At 50.3% G+C, this 16,483-nt stretch overlaps 1 protein-coding gene across 7 annotated transcripts in view; it reads right to left on the bottom strand.

The window, feature by feature from the left end:
* Positions 1 to 16,483, bottom strand: part of Col27a1 (collagen type XXVII alpha 1 chain) — a 118,343-nt gene that overhangs the window by 84,792 nt on the left and 17,068 nt on the right. For all 7 annotated transcript variants that reach the window (XM_051187953.1, XM_051187956.1, XM_051187958.1 and 4 more), the window contains exons 4-7: positions 16,240 to 16,293; positions 12,982 to 13,035; positions 3,030 to 3,083; positions 1,923 to 1,976 (exon numbers count right to left, since the gene is read on the bottom strand). In XM_051187953.1, coding sequence (XP_051043910.1) covers positions 1,923 to 1,976; positions 3,030 to 3,083; positions 12,982 to 13,035; positions 16,240 to 16,293 — 216 coding nt within the window. The remainder of the gene's footprint in view (positions 1 to 1,922; positions 1,977 to 3,029; positions 3,084 to 12,981; positions 13,036 to 16,239; positions 16,294 to 16,483) is intronic.

Genomic DNA, 16,483 nt, shown 5'->3' with positions numbered 1-16,483 from the left:
CAGGTTCTGTGTTCATGTAGCACAGGCCCAGCACATAGTAGGTGTTCAATACATTCCTATTTCATGAATGGATGGATGGATGGGTGATAAAACCAAATTCAATGCTGCAGACAGCTGACTTCACCTCTGCTCACTATGTTCCTTCTCCTCAGGGTTCCCACAGAGAAGACACAGTCATCCTGGAGCAACAGGACTCAGAGGCTGCCACAGCCACTAGAGATGGGGCACCACTTATAGAGATGAGCCCAGGAACAGGATAGAAAGCCATTCATTCTCCTGTCTGATACCACCACTATGAGAGGGCCCCTATCTCAGGGCCTGGGTTGTCTGTGCTCTACACAGTACATGGGTGACACAGTTTGCCTGTCACAGGCCAAGGCTCTGTGACAAATGGGCACATGTGTTTGCCTGGGATAGGGCCAGAGAGGAGCACAGAGTACACGGCGGCCAACCACTAGAGAAGCTCCCTTAACTGAGAAAATGCCCAGCCCTGCACAAGGGAGCAGGGACTGTCAGTGCCCTTGGCCATCTGCTGAGCACAGGGAGTCCCAGAATCCTAGGCAGGCAGTAGCACAAGTCTGTGTTTCCTCCCTCCCCTTCTGCTGCCTTCTTACCCCTTCTAAGTGAGGCCACCAGGGCCTGCCTTACAAATCAGACAGAAGGGGCCTTTCCTAGTTCCTCCACCAGAAAGAAAGTACCAGAACACAGGCTGGGTGCATGCAGAGCAGCAAGTGTGCCAGCCAACACTACACTTTCCTGTGGCCAGGCTGGCTGGCTTCTGAAGTTCAAGGTGTGGCCTGCTCTGCCACAGATGGTACTAGAAGAGGGCGTGATGGTTATGACCTTCCAAATCCCCTGTGTCATGGGAACCCTCAGAGTAAGGAGCAGCCTGGAGCCAGAGGACACTCTGGTTATCCCAATGAAAACCAGATGGCTGGTGTAGGGAGTAGGCAGCGGGGCCACATCTGGGAACCAGAGTGGAAGTAAGCCTGGGCCCACATGTCCCTTGGACAACTCTTCAGCAGCGAGGGAATCTTCCTAAAAAGTGATTGACCTACGGCCTATATTGTCTTTCCTGCATGTCTGGAACACCTGCTGCACACAAAGCTCCATGTTGCACCAGGAGGAACAGCATCACAAGCCCCATGCGCATACCCTGCTGGTGAGACAACACTCAGGGCTGAAAATAACTAAGGTGGGCCAAGAGTCCCTGAGCAGATGGCCATGGTGGCCCAAAGTCTGAGTGCCCAGAAAGGCTTCAAGAGGAGGCACAATTCATCCTGAAGGATGGGGGATGTTGGCTGAGGACAGGGAGGAAAGAGTCCAAGGCATCTAGAGAGTCCTGGGAAACAGCAGAAGCCTCACTAACAACAACCAAGAGCAGACCTAGAGTCGCTGAAGAGGTGGCAGGCATGGGTTAGCATAACAACCGCATGGAACACACAAAGAATGTGTGTTGCCCGCAGAGCACATCCCTTTGTCTACAGCCTATCAGTGAGGGAGGGGTGTCTCAGATCAGAGGTCACACAGCCAGCCCCAGGCAGTGAGGGACTGATAAGGAAATCGCTGTCCTCACTGCACATGAGGGGAGACACAGGTCCAAAGCCACTCAGCCAGTGAGGCCTTTCAGACAGTACTCTAACCACATCAAGCATCCTTGAGGGTTGCTGTGCTGGGAGATACAGTGAGTCAGACACACTTCTAGTCACACCTCATTAACCCACAGGGAATCCAATTCACACCAAGGGGCTCCCAACTACCGTACACTCAGGACTCAGAAACGTCTCATTTCTTGCCAACAGGCTGTGTACCCAGGGAACCCAGCAGCAACCGGGAGGCACAGGGGACCCACAGTGCTTCTGCCTGAAGGCCAAGCTTGTTGACAGGCCACGGCCAAGGCCAAGCACAGAACCAAGGCCTACCTTCCGTCCCAAGGGTCCTGGATTTCCGGAGAGCCCAGGCAAGCCCATGTTGCCCTGTAAGACACAGACAACAGAGTCGGGTGAGGAATGGGACAGTGTGACCTCCAACTCCAAGGCTGCAACCACTCATGGGGGTTCGCTGAGGCCTAAAGGCTTCAGAGAAGGCATGGCGGTCACTGAACAAAGTAGGGGTAGGAGAAGGGGTGGAGTCATCCTCCCCTAACCCCCTGACCTCACCAGCTCCGCCTGAGCCTTAAGCAGAAGACATCATCTGGAGAGCAGATTCTGATGTTACAGGCATGGTTAAAGCCACGCTATACCCTCACTGAAGCACATTGTCATCACTGGGGATGGTGGTCACCAAGTAGGAGGTGTTTCTGCCTGCCACGCAGGACCAGAGCAAAGGCCCATAGGCCACTCTATAGTCATCTGCAGTTTGGGCTTTCTCGTTTTCAATCTAGGCCTATCTGCTCTGGCAAAGGTAATGAGAATGGCAGGAGTGGGCGTGACACTGTCCTGGGACTGAGTCTACTGAGTGGTAAAACGCCTGGCAGTGGGGTATGAAGTAGTGACCCTTCCATGACAAGAAAAGATCAAAGGAAGGACCTCCCCTACCCCGTGTGTGTGTGTGTGTGTGTGTGTGTGCCTAGCAGTTGGTTAGAGATGCAGAGATGTAAGTCCTAACCCTCAAGGCCCAGACAGACGTCAGACAGATGGACAGATGTGAGTGCCTTCCTCCAGACTCTAGAGTATGATATCTGAGGCCTGTGATTAAAATGCTGGAGTTTGGGTCCTTTCTTCCTATCTGACCTACAGGGCCCTTGCTCAGTTGGGAAGTTGATGGTTCCAGGATGGGGAAGGTGCTTTGGCCTAAGTGTTTTCTCTTCTGCAAACAACCCATTTAACTTCAGAGCCCCAGGGAGCTAGCACATCCTAGTTCCTGGCCCTTCCACCTCCCAACCACCCCCTCCCCAGAAGCACCAGGTCTCTCTGCTCCAGTAAACACCTGCAGTGAACACCAGCTTTGAAGGTCACTTGGAAGTTTCCGGGACACTGAACACCAGGAAGCGTCTGTATGGCAGCATCATTGGGGTCCCTGGAACTTACCTTTGCCCCATCATGAGCCTGTCCTGGTGAGAGTCCTGGGTCCCCCTTCTGTCCCTGAAATAAAAATAAGTCTGCTTTGGCCACCATGCCAGCTTGAGCGGCCTCTCCACATAGTCCTCTTCCCGTACTCGGCCTGTTTTCACCCACAGACACCCTCCCTCCTCAACTCTGTCACTCTCTTACTCCAACACCATCCACTGCTTCCCTCTGACCACATGACTCCAGATTCCTCCTAGTGTTCCAAGTCTTCCGTTATCTGGCCCCAGACAGTTCAAACTCTGCTCACCTGCCACCAGCCAAGCCCACGAGAAAGGTTTCGTGTGTGCCATGCACTGTCAGTCTGTTGTCACTGCCTACTGTTACCAGGCCACATCCATATACCACCCTCTCCCCCAGACTCGGCTTGCACTTCCTGCCAACAGACCCTCCCTCAGCAAGCAGGGAGGACCATTCTAGAACCAGCAGCGCTGTTTAAGATGTCCAGCTCCCAGCCACTACAGGTGACCAGTCTGCCCACATACTGCCAGCTGCCTTTTCCTGGGCCTCGGCAGAGTCTAAGAGACACATCCAAAGGCATCTGGGCTCCGTAATTTTCCAAAAAGCTGACATGTGCCTCCTTGATCACCGGGAGCTGGAGGATCGCACACTGAAGGCCATTCCCACCTGCACACTGCATTGGATGCCCACTCTAAGCTGGGGGCTGAGAATAGGGAACCATATCACCCCAGAATACGTTCAAGGAAACTGAGACCAGGAGCAAGAGCTTTCAGGGACCTAGGATAAGGCTCACAGAACTGAGACTGGACCCCTAAACCATGACTCCCGGTTCTGTGGGACCCATTGGTGGGATGAGGGCAGCACACTAGTGAGAACATAATGGTAATGGCAAGTCTCCATTTGGGGCAAGCACTGGCCATTCCTGGAATATGACAGGGTTCTGTCACAAGGATCCTGGTCCCTAGAGTCTGGGTCAGCACAAAAGCCAAAGGGCTCACTGGCTGCATCTCACAGGGACAAAAGGAGAGTTCTCACCTACAAAAGAATGCTGGGAACTCTCAACCCACTCCTATCCCCTCTGCCAAAGCTCCCTGGCCTTGTTGCCTCAGTGAGCTCAGTGCCAGAATTCCTGGGTGGAAGTTCTGGGCCTGCCACCGACTCACAGTAGGACTACAGGCCAAGGGTCTTCTCTCTGAGCAGTGTTTCCTCACTTTTCTAAAAGGGACCATGTACCTTACATGCACAGACTGGCTTCTCAGGTTTCTAGGCGAAGGGCCAATGGGATAATGGCTATGACACATGGAAAGGGTGGCTTGGCCAACTCTATTTAATTCCCACTAAGTCTTTTCTTTGTCAGAACTCAGACCTCCCAAATCCTAAGTTGGTCCATCTCCACCGGAAACCATCTTGACCTGGCCTGGAAAGACCCTCTCTGCCAGCTCCCTACTATGTGCACGCTGTGAAGTATGCTCTACACACCTACTCTCTGCTTCAGTGAAGGACAGGATTGGGCTTTAGAGAAGCCATCACAGCCTGGGCTAACCCAGCAGGTGGGAAGCAGATTGGCTGACACCAAAGCTTTTATCTGCAACCTTGAACTTCTTCCCTCTCCACCATGTCCCAGCCATACGACCCATCGTCCAGCCAACTGCTTCAATAGAAGGCCAGCCCTTCCATGGTAGGTCCCTAGAACCCTAATTCTGTCACACTGAGCACCCTGGAGGAGGGAGGGTTCCCCAGAATCCTACCTCCACATGTACCTGACATTATGGCCACCCCTCTGAGATACTCTCCAACCCTCTGTAGATCAGAAGCCCAGCTCCATGCCTTTTATGTCCACAGTGCAAGGCCTGGCCCAGGCTACCCAGCTACCAGGGATTCCTGTGGCCAAAAAAGGACAGATATTTCCCCCGCCCCACCTTGCCCACCATGGTCTGCAGCTGGCAGAGGAGCTAGCACACAAAATTCACAGGAATAGGTCTTGGCAAACTGTGCCTTATTCTGTCATTTCATAGAGTACAAAGATTGATCCCCAAAGCCATGACAGACTGGCTCCCTGGCCACCGCTCCTGAGTTATTGATGGTTTTCTCTATGTATTCTCAGTAAGAGTGCTTGGATATGATCTCCGTCCAAAAAATGGTTTAACAAGAATGGACGTTCACTACAAGCTGGAATCCGGGAGCCAGAACATTAACTATGAGCCATGTGTAGTATGGACCACCAGGGAGGCCAATGGTAGAGAAAAGGACACAGGAATTAGGCCCCTTGGGAGAGAAGCCTGAGAGAGCAATCAGAGCAGCCTAACATTTAATGAGTGCTCTCCTAGGCTCTGCGTGCTTATTATCTCAATTAACCCCTGAATCTATGAAGGAGCAATGTTCTTGAGCTCCATTCTACAGAAGAGGAAATGAAGGCAGATCAAAGAGACGCTGCTTATCGGAGGATTGACAGTAAGATTTAGGGTCAGGAAACCTGTTGTAAGCTCTCTACATTTCAGCACAGTGCAGTGAAAATCTACATGCCAGTGATAGGAGGAGGGCAGGACTAGCACCCAGAGCTGTGCCTAAATGTAGGTAAATCCCTGAAAGGATCGCAGTTAAGCTGATGCTGTATAGAAGACAAGGCGCTTCAGATCAAGGTATTCCTGCCTAGACAAAAGGATGGCTTCTAAAATGGAGACTTTCCTGGTGTCTTTGACCTTCTGACCTTCTGACCTTCTGACGTTACAACACCATGCTGTCATCTACAAAGTTCATACCTGACATCTGCACAAATAATTTTCCAAAAAAATCATAAAATCATATGTTTTAAGTAAATTTATAATTGTGGTGGCTTCATTGGCTGCTAACCTTGACCTTGTGCAGCCTGTGGACCATGGGCTTGAACACACCTGCTTTGCTCAGCTAGATGCCTACTACAAAGGTGCAGATGAGAAAGAGAGAGAGAAAAAAGCAGATGATGTTTTATGAATCGTTTATGTGTTGAGGGCAAGGATTTGGTCCTTAGACCTAGTTCTTCAGGCAGCAAGTGCACGTGACCTGGAGTAAGCCAATGATGCCCTCAGCTTGGACTAGGTCATGAAGCCTTACAGCCAAGAAGACTATATAGGAGGTAAAGCATGAATGCTGGGCGTTAAGACTATGCTGAGATGGGAACAGTGCTGCGCTCTATCCCTTTAGAAAGGAGAGCAGAGAACTGAGGGTCCTCTGTGACTGAGGCCTGGGAAAGCAACAGGACAGAGAAAGACTACACCACAAAGGGTCAAGAAATGCTAGACTGAAAGTATCCTACATAACTGTCCAGTGACCACAAGTACTCAATACAGGGCCTGGCCCAGAGACAGTATCACAAAATAGGCCATGAATAAGCAATTGGGGAGGGGGGTCTCAAGAGAAGTAGGAGTGACATCTGGCCAGGTCCTGGAACTTCCTCTGAAGACTTCCTTTGTGGTTATTACTGTTTCATAGGTTCAGAAGTTCCAGCCAATGCAATAAAGCAGGAAAAACAAAGAGAGGGAGGAGGAAAAAGGAAGTATGTCCTTCTTTGCAAATATGACTTCCTGTCTAGAGTATTCAGGAGAACTAACTGAAGCATGAGTAGAATAGACAATCACTTCAGGAAAGAGGGAAAAGACAGGGTTGCAAATTACATACAAAAAGGATAGACAAAAGTAAAATGTTCTCTCCAGTAACTGAGAGCCAGCAGAAAGTATAGCAGCAACAAAACATTAAATTTTGAGTATAAACTGAATAACAAATGTGCAGGGATTATGCAATAAAAACTATAAAATTTTACTGCAAGATGTTTAAAAGCCTCAACCAAACTGGAAGACATACCATGTGTGTAGTGGATAGGAAAGCTTAATATTTTAAAGATGCTAACTCTTCACAAATTAATATATCACTTAATACAGCTTCAGATAAAAAAAAAACAAGAGCTTTTTAAATGAGAATGAAAATAAAATTCATCTAACAGAAAAAATTCAAAAATGTTTGAAATGAAGCAAGAAGGGGAAACACATAAACACATTACAAAGATAGTAAATGTCATATAAACTAGTATTTCACTAGCACGCAAATGGACAAACATCAATGAAACACAACAGAATGACCTAAAACAGACCCTGGTCTACCCTACAACCATCACAAGAGCAAAGGCTGCTTAATAATTGGTCAACTACAAGGGGAAAGCAATGTTAGAGTGCTAGTTCACATCCTGGCTCCTCTAAGATTAATTCCAGATGGCTTGAAAAGTTTGAGTACAAACGCTATTATTGAATGACTGGAAATAAAAGTGAACACATTTGATCCTAACACAGGCAAAAGAAAATATTAAGTGTAAAAAATGAAATGGGCCTGGGATGCAGCTGAATGCTTAGCATGCATGGGACCATGTTCAATTCCCAGTACCTCCAAAACAAATGAGGCTAGGAAGGTGGCTCAGCCAGTAAAGGCATTTGCTGTGCAATTTTGGCAACTTCTGTTTGGTCTCAGAACTCAAGTTAAGGGAGAAAGAGAGAACTGACTCCACAGATTTGTCCTCTGACCTTCAAACCACACTATGGCATGAACACATGCACACACATACATACACACAAACACACACACACACACACACACGCACACACACGCACGCACGCACACACATATGCATGCATAAGCCACACACAGTAATATTAATAGCAATAAATTAAACCTTTAAAATTTTAAAGAGAAAGTGCCAGACTAACCAGTGTGCCTTTTCCAAATCATTTGACTCATTATAAATTCCTTATTGTTAATGTGTGCATGTGCAAGAGTGTACATGTGTGTACAGGTATGCGTAGGCCGGAGGACAGCCTCTGCTATGATTCTTCAGGTGAATCTATTTTGGAGGGTATTTATTGATATAGAGCCTCTCACTAGCCTGGACTTCACTGAGTAGCTCAGGCTGTCTGGCCAGCAAGCCCCACCTAGGGATCCTCCGATTGTTTCCCTAATGCTAGGATTACAAACATGCCCATCACAAGTAATTTTTTTTTAAATCATAGATTCTGGAGATTGGACTCAGATCCCCAAGCACTTTACTAACTGGCCTATTTCCCTGGTCCTATTATTGTAATTTTTTTTACAAAAAGAATAAAACTTCCATTTGTGAAAATCACCATGAATAGCCTCATGGGCAATGAACAAATCAGAAAAATATTTCTAAGTAGGTGAAGCTTTCATAATCTCCATGTATGAATAATTTTTACATGTCAATAACAAAGACAGCATCCCACCCCGACTAAAATAATTACAAGTGGTGAAACACATTTCAAACAGACATAAGGAAAAACATGTTATAGATGATCAGCAAAAATAATGATTTGTCTCTTTTCAGCATCTTCCTCTAATGCTGTTCCAGCATTAGCTCAACCCTCCCCTCCCCCAAGGCAGTGACTAAGACGTTAATAGCAAGGCATTCTCAGTTTTTCTGTGCAGACATGTTATAAATTATTCACACATGCTGCTTGCACACGCTTATGCATACCATGACATACATAAACACACACAGTCCAGTCCTGAGGACAATGCAGGGAAGTGCGAGATGGAAACCAGGTCTGGAGATGTGAAATAACTAGCCAAAGTCACACATGCAGTTCAGGGCGTAACCAGAATCCAAACTGGGGCCCCCTGGCTGGCTCGAGTCCACACTGGGAACTCTGGGAATAACTTGATATCCCAGCACTCAGGTGTAGTCGTACTCTTCAAGATGTTACTTGTATATTAGCAGAAATTAGTTTTGCACAGGGAACGCAGCTAGAGAAAGAATGCTGACAGGGTGCCTTCCACGGGCCCTTAGAACACGCTCAGGGTTAGACATTCACAACGGGAAATGCTTTCAATGGAATGCTAGGTGAGGAGGTCCAGATGGCTGTCTCTGTGAGAGAAAACCACATCCCGTATGACACTTGCAGGAAGAATTGGATAGCCCAAGTGTGGGAGGCATCACGCGCCCTGTGGCTCTGTGTCTGATCTTGGTGTCAGACTCTGGGAGTCTAGCCTTGCCACTCACAAGAAATGTGACCCCAGTGTCCTCCTCTGTAATGTGGGAGTGATAACATCTTCCCTATAAAGTAAGGGAAGCTCTCCGTGCCTTGTCTGCCACTGCTGCAAACTCGCACTGTGCTTATCGCTGGACAGGAGCTGCTGCCGGTCGTGGCTTCTCGTCCCAGTTCCTTCAGGGTTTCTCCATGTTTGCCTTAATGAATGTGCCTTACATCAGTCATCATGGGAAAGAGGAAGGTAGCCTAGGCTGGAGGCCTGACAGCTGTATGTGGCTGTCCCCACACAGATTTTGACCAATTCTAAGTCGCTGTGTACCCGTGGTGTCCCAGGGTCCATACTCACCAGGCCAGACCAGGGAGAGTGGCAGGCTGGGGATGGGTACTTCATTGGCTTCAAAGAGCAGAATCCAACTTCTTTGTGGATGAAAATTCACTCACTGCTGACCTCCCAGCAATGACCCCCCTACCGAGGGTGAGCATCACACCTGCCTCATTGTGATCTGTAGCTACACTGCCCTGGTCAGCATCACATTTCCCTATGGACTTCAGGCCAACCCTTGCTTACGGGGCAGTTATGCAGGACACGAACCTCCTGAGTGCATCCCTGCTGAAGCCATTCCATGCCTTCTTGCTGTTACATGGCTAATGTCCCAGCCTCTTTCCGTGCCTTCACCTTACTGACCACAGAAAGGCCTCGTCCGCAGGTCAGATCAATCCCATTCCATGGATATCCAAGGAGCCCCAGCCAATGTTGCCCTCCATTCCCTAGCTTAGTTTCTTGCTGGTCTCAAAAGCAGGACCACGCAAGTCTGGGTCCAGTCTGGGGCCTGGCATGAGTTGACTCTATCATCCTTTGAAGAGTATCCTTGCCCAACACAGAAGACTTAGACACTCCTCACAACACCCTGGGGGGGGGGGCAGCTGCCCTAATCACTCAACTCCCCAGGTGGAAACTAAGGTATGGTATGTTCAATCTGCCCACTGCCATGCAAGCAGGGGTAAGGGCGGGGAGAGAACTGGGAATTTGAGCTTGGGCCATTAGGTTCCAAAGCCTGTGTTCTTAACATCTGTACTTTCCTGAAGTCCAACCACTAGTTGATGAATAAACGAGTCTGCCTGGTGACTCTACCATGAGCCACTCAGTTCACCAGCACTGTCCCCCACCCTGGTCTAGTTCAGTTCTTTCAGAGCCCTGGGCCTTATCTGGGAGGAAGCTGAGGGAGGAGCCCTCTTTCTGGTAGGGCTCTGCAGGAGGCAGAGTTGGATACAGCCTGGACTAGCTGTGGAGGCAAATACCAGGATCCTGCATGTGGCCTTCCACCTGAACACAGGACCCAGCCCTGTCACCTTAGCTCTTTTGCTCCCATCTCTCCAGAAGGATAACATTTCCTTTCTCCCTTTCCTGCTCATCTTCTGACCCTGCCTCCCATCCTGGAGGCTGGTGGCTCTGTGCCACCACAGCTGTCAACAGCACATGGTGGGGTCTCAGTAAATCAAGGATGATGAAATTAGATGGACAGTCCCAGAGGAGGCCATGCTAAAAGAGGAGAGCAAGCTAAGTGAGAACATGCTAAGCTAAGTGGCCTTGAGGAAGGCTAGCCCTGTGATTCCATCAGGTTACCTCCAGGGCCCAAAGGAGCCTGACATTAGAACCCTCTCCACAACCCTTCCCCCATCTCAAACACATGACTTTCTTTTCCTTGAGTCTCAGCCAAGCCACCAGTTCCATCCAGATAAAAGGAGCTCTACCTGGCCACAGCACATGGTCAGGGACAGACCCAGCAGACTGAGGTTTCTGACCCAGATGGTCAGCCCTGAGTCGCTGCCACTTACTTTTGCTCACAACCAAGCATCCAGGCAAAGGGCATGACCTTTGCCTTATAGCCTTATGGGAGTCCCAATGGGAGAGACAGCTTTCATTCCATGGTTTTCTCTGGAACTCACACCCTCAGTTACACCCAATGCAGAACATACTGTGTGGCCTGGGGCCAGTGATAAATGGCTTTCATTAAGCCAACATCTTCCATTAGATTGGCACAGAATGACTTCGAAGGTCGGCTAACCAAGTCAGTCCCATCAACATGTCCCAGCTCCGCGTGGCAAGAGGATTTGCCTTCGAAAGACCAGGCCCTGTGCCAAACCCTCTATTTGGGGAGGACCTTAGGGATCCTTTTGCCACATGGGACATCTATGGATGGAGTAGGTTGCCTGCAGCACTCAGACTATGACCAGGGCCAGCAAGGGCCACAGGGAGTAGCTGACAGAGCATCCTCCTGCAAGCCAGGAGCCAATTGTGGAGGCGCAAGCCAAGGGCAGTCCCACCCATTCAAATATCCTGATGGGCCCTCAGCTTCTGACAAACAAGAATCTCCAAGGGAAAACCCTTTCCACCTCGCCCATCTGGACAAGTTCTTGTGCCCGGTTTTCATCTGCCCATGCCTCAGTTTCTTTATCAGTAAATGGGTAGAGTCTTATCTTTTTAGACAAGTGAGTAAGGCACACGCACAGTGGCTACAGGGAGAGGTGCAATATAACATGGTGACAATTGTCCCCACTGCTGGCCTTGCTAGACACTGGTGCACCCAGCAGCTGCTGGGCACAGGATTCCTGAGGACCTCATTGCCTGCCTTCTGAGAAGGAACCCCAGTTCAGCCTGACCTGAGAGTCACAGATCTTGGGGCTGGGGCAGTGTGCTTGCAGCTCTTTACAAGGACCCAGGCATGGAGCACTGGTCCTGTATATCTGTGGGTCCAGGCCTTCCCATATGTAGCCACTTCAAGAGAATCTGATAGGCCAACTGGGCCACTCTGTGAATCTCAAGAGCCTGGTTTAGAGGCCAGCCATTGCTTACTCAGCATGATCAGGCCAGAGAGTTAAAACTTTCCTTAAGCCATTCAACCTTGCAATTGGCTTAGCAAAGAGTGGCTCTGGACCTTGGCTAACCAAAGCTTAGGGCTGTTACTCACCTAGCTACCCTGTGGCTGGCAAGCCAGGGATCTGGGAGACCCTCTGCTCTTCTCGGACTGCCCACACTAGTGGACAGTTCACTAACCTCATGCTCCATACTTTCCCCCTCCCTCTTCTCTTCTACCATCCCAGAAACATTCCCCACCCCCATGACCCAAATGTTGCTGTCCTTGACACTACTCCAGACAACAGCCTGACCACCTACCACCTTGATGTCTACCCAATGTAGGTGCTCAGTGGCTGGGGTTCTGCCACCATCAAAGCCCTGGCTGTGACAGTCTCATGAGAAACAAACCTGAGTATTCCTCGAGGGCTCCTGCGGGGAGGTGGCAGCCTGTGCCCAACCCCATGCCCACTCTATCTCCAGCTCAGAGAACTCCTTTCAGGCATGACCACCTCTAACTGGGCTGCAGGTTCACAAACACGATGTCATCTCAGTCCCTTTTCTGGCCCGAAGGCTGTTACTCAGGCCAGTGCCAGAGAGTTCCAGGGTCCCATCTCCTTCCAATCTCCATCTGGCTCAGCCTGGTTCCTACCCCATCCTACCTAACACAATCAGCCATCTTCTAAACTTCCATCTTCCCATACCTCTCCCAGGTCAAGGCTGTCATACCTCCTCAAGGTATATCTCCCAACCCATATATTTTATGTCCTTATCAGACATTCAAGGTCAAGGCTCACCCTGGGAAATACCAGACTGCCTTTCTGCCTACTCCCACCTCAAGGGCCCCAGGTTCCAAGCTGCCACCTCTCAACCACAAGGTAAACCCACCACTTTGTACTGCACAGGCAGCCCCAGTGCATGCAGGGAAAAACTAGGGTAGCTACGGTCTGGAAGGGAATCTTCCACAAAGACCCCCAAGAGTCCTCCACCAGGAGCTCCTGGGAGACACCCCAAGTGAAGCCTCAGCCCATTGCCACCCATGGCCACACCTCCAGACCCCACTTATAATACTCACTTTGGCTCCCGGAGGGCCAGGTGGGCCTGGGTTACCATATGGCCCAGGAGGACCCTGGAAGGGAAGAGAGAGAAACAAGAGATGAGAGAAAGAAGGAACACTCCGCTTCCACTTCCGCTAACACTGCCTACACCATCCTGCTGCCTGTTGTGTGAGCTCCTTTCTCAGCGCCAGATGAGAGGGGAACCCTGGGACTCTGGGCCTGCATGAGTATGCCCCATGCCGTATCCTATCATCCCAGGCATCTAGGTAAGTGCCAGCATTACCCCTGCTGTGGAGATGAGGAAGGCAGCACTCAGACAATGCTCAGGTGTCTCAGAGCAAGCTTTGACCCAACCAGTCTGAGCTCAGGGTATACCCTTTGCTCCTGGACCCTCAAGTGCCATACTTAGCTACATAGTCTTTCTCCAACCTCTGGGTCCTTTCTCTCCTTGGCTCCAGCTGTCCCCAATATCTGTCTAGAATGTCCCTCAGCATCTACCCCTCAGCAGAAACTAGACCTATCCTCAAGGCTTGACTCAGGCCATCTCCTCCAGAGAAACTTCTAGGTCTACTCTAACCAAAGTGTCCTCTCCCATTAAACTTTAGCAGAGCCTTTGGGCTGGGACTCTAAGGAGGGTAGGCATGGTCCCTTGGGGACAAAGGCACCCTCCTAAGGAGGGTCAGGGCCCTCCTTTTGACCGCAGGCTCCAAGGAGGGTTCCTCTAGACATGGCTAGAAGTCGTACCCAGACAGTTCAAGAGCCTTGGTCAAGGTCACGCTATACGGGGTGAGCAAGCAAGAGTGGAATCTTCAGATGTTGGCTTCAGACTGTGTTTTTTGTGCACTGTACTATTCAGGCCAACTTCCAGACCCTCTGACAGCTGGTTTCTCTCACATCCACTTCCTCCAGCAAGAGCCCCTTCACAGGCTTCCAGCCCAGCAGCATAAACCAGCAGAGGTGGCTCATGCCCTAGGACCTTTGCCCAGAGGCAATAGTCAGGAGTAGATGGGGTGGGAAGAAGCATCTAGAGGGGTTCGCCGGCCCCTGGTCCCACAATGCTCTCAAGGCCTCGAGAGGATCCCTCTTGCTTGTGAACTGTATCTAATGCAGCTTCCTCACCTCCTTCTCTGAACCATCCCTCAGCTGTAGCCTGTCACATTCACACCAAGTCACCTCCCTTTATCAACCCTTAATGGGACCCTTCCCTTCTTTAAGCACTGCAGGAAGGAGGGGTGTCTCAGACTGGGGAATTTATAGGGTTATATGCAGCCCTCCTGTCCCACTCCCAATAGTCTAGGGGCAGAATCTGAACAGGTTAGGACTTGGTCCAGGCTCTGAATCTCACTCAATGTGCACCCTGCCCCTAGTCTCTGTCTCCAAGAGTACCTCCAAACTATGACTCTCTGAGGAATCTGGGAAAGCTCATGTTTTCACCCTGCCAAGGTTCTGGGGTGTAAACAGAGTTCAGGCTCAACGGGGGGCAGTGAGGAGGCATCCTTGATGCCTAGCCCGAGCCCCCAAGGGCCAAGCATGGCTTACAAGGTCAAGAACAGCTGCTCCTCTCCCATTTGTCTTGGTTGTCACGCACACACACACACACACACACACACACACACACACACACCCTCACAACTGTCCCATCTGCATCCTCCCAGCTACTGCCTCATAGGCACATAGTTGATAAAGAGCCAAGCAGACTAATTCCATAAACGGAGTTTCTTGGAATGGTGACTGGAGGACTGGAGGGCTGGGGGATGTATAAGGCCACACAGCTCTGGGAGATCTCAGGTGGGACCCTGGCCCTCCTAGGGCCCAGAGCTGCTGTGTTTGCAGAGGACGCAAGATTGTTTAACCCAACATTCCGTTAGCTATGGAATTTTAGGATGTATGGAATTTCCAGTGTAGACACAGGGTGAAGGGAGAGGGGCAGGTAGAGAGCCCAAGGCATATGCAGAGAATTGTCCAAGCTGGAAGGAAGCTCCGAGATGCAGGACCTGATCCCACAGGGAGGAAACTGAGATCAGTAAGAAGGGTAGACTAGACTTGCCTAAGGTCAACACAACTTCCCAGCGAGAAGCTTTCCCAAACACTCTATCACTTTCTGCTAGGCATCACATCAGATGGACAGACAAGCATGGCCTATCTCCTACTGTGGCCGGCCACATGGGGACCCAGGCCATGCTGGTGGAAAAGTAAGCACAGTGAACACTCAGGAAGGTGAATGGGTCACAGAATGAAACTTCTGGGACTCAGCCCTGGCTCTGCCTTCATCTGATTTCATCTAAAAGAATAAAGTCACCTTTGGAAATCTCAGGTTTCTCTTTGCACAATAAGGAGACTACTGGCACCTATTTCCCTGGGTGGCCGGGAAGATTGGGGGCATCACCTTCGTGTGGGTCAGTCAGCAGAGCTCTGGGAATGCCAGGAAAACTGCTAAGGAGCTCCAGACAGGGAGAGTCATCCAAAAGGGGGGTGGTATCTCATCTGAGCCACAGACAGAGGACTTTGCACAGGAGAAACTGCCTGGGGAAACAATACTGAGCAAAGTTGGCTGGTGGTCAGGCAAAGTTTGGGAACAGGGGTCAGATTGCTTGGCCCTGGAACACTAGGTCAAAGTGCAAGGCCCTGACACCTGCATAGTGTGTATAGTTCCCAGCTCTGGGCATGCACCCGAGCAGGCTCTGCAGCCAGGAGGAAAGGCAGATCAGATGAAAGGTTCCAGAGTCCTAGGCTCAGGAGGATACAGCCAGGTCTGGAATGAAACAGGGCCCAAATAATTGCATAACCAAAACCAACTGCAGGACTTGGAGCTAAAAACATGCAACAGGCAGTTCCCTCCTCTGGTGCTTGCCTGGCCCTTGGCCTGAGAAAGGCTCAATCAGCCCCAGCAAGGATATGAACACCATTGGTCCCAGGCTGGGAGCTCAGCACTTCTCCAGGGACACAGGACTGTTCTGTCAGAACCCCAGACCAGTATGGCCAGGCAGAGTTGGGAGGCACCCCGGGGTCTCTTCCTCCCACACTGGGGGTTGCCAGGTCAAATATCTGCTCATGTAGATGGACTTCAGGAGTCCCTGCCCTGCCCTAAGTCACAAGGGAGTGGAAAAAGTAAGTAAAGGTACAAGTTGTCATCACTGTCACATACCATGTCCACCCCAAAAGACAAAATGGAAAATAGGTATAGAAAGGGGCATGCTGCGGCTTCATGGCAGCGAGATGCAAACTAATGGGTCATCTAGAACCCCAAAGAACAACCACCGCACATCACCACTTACCCGAGGACCTCGTGCACCCGGAGATCCAGGTAATCCCGGCAGCCCAGGGGGACCCTGAAGATGAAGCAAGAGAGTGTGAGACAAGGCTGAGGTACAGCAGAATATGCAGTCAGTCAGTCATGCAACAACCCTGTACAGAAGTTCCATGGCTGCAGAGAGGAGTCCCAAGTTCTCTGCCCTGGGGAATTCATGCTTATTGGCATTTTCATGCCTTCTACAAATAGACGTATTCGTTCCCAATTTG

Source organism: Phodopus roborovskii, unplaced genomic scaffold (genome assembly GCF_943737965.1).
Source record: "Phodopus roborovskii unplaced genomic scaffold, PHOROB, whole genome shotgun sequence".
Lineage (NCBI taxonomy): Eukaryota > Metazoa > Chordata > Mammalia > Rodentia > Cricetidae > Phodopus > Phodopus roborovskii.
Note: the sequence above shows the minus strand (reverse complement) of the source record. Positions and strands in the feature narration are given on the sequence as shown.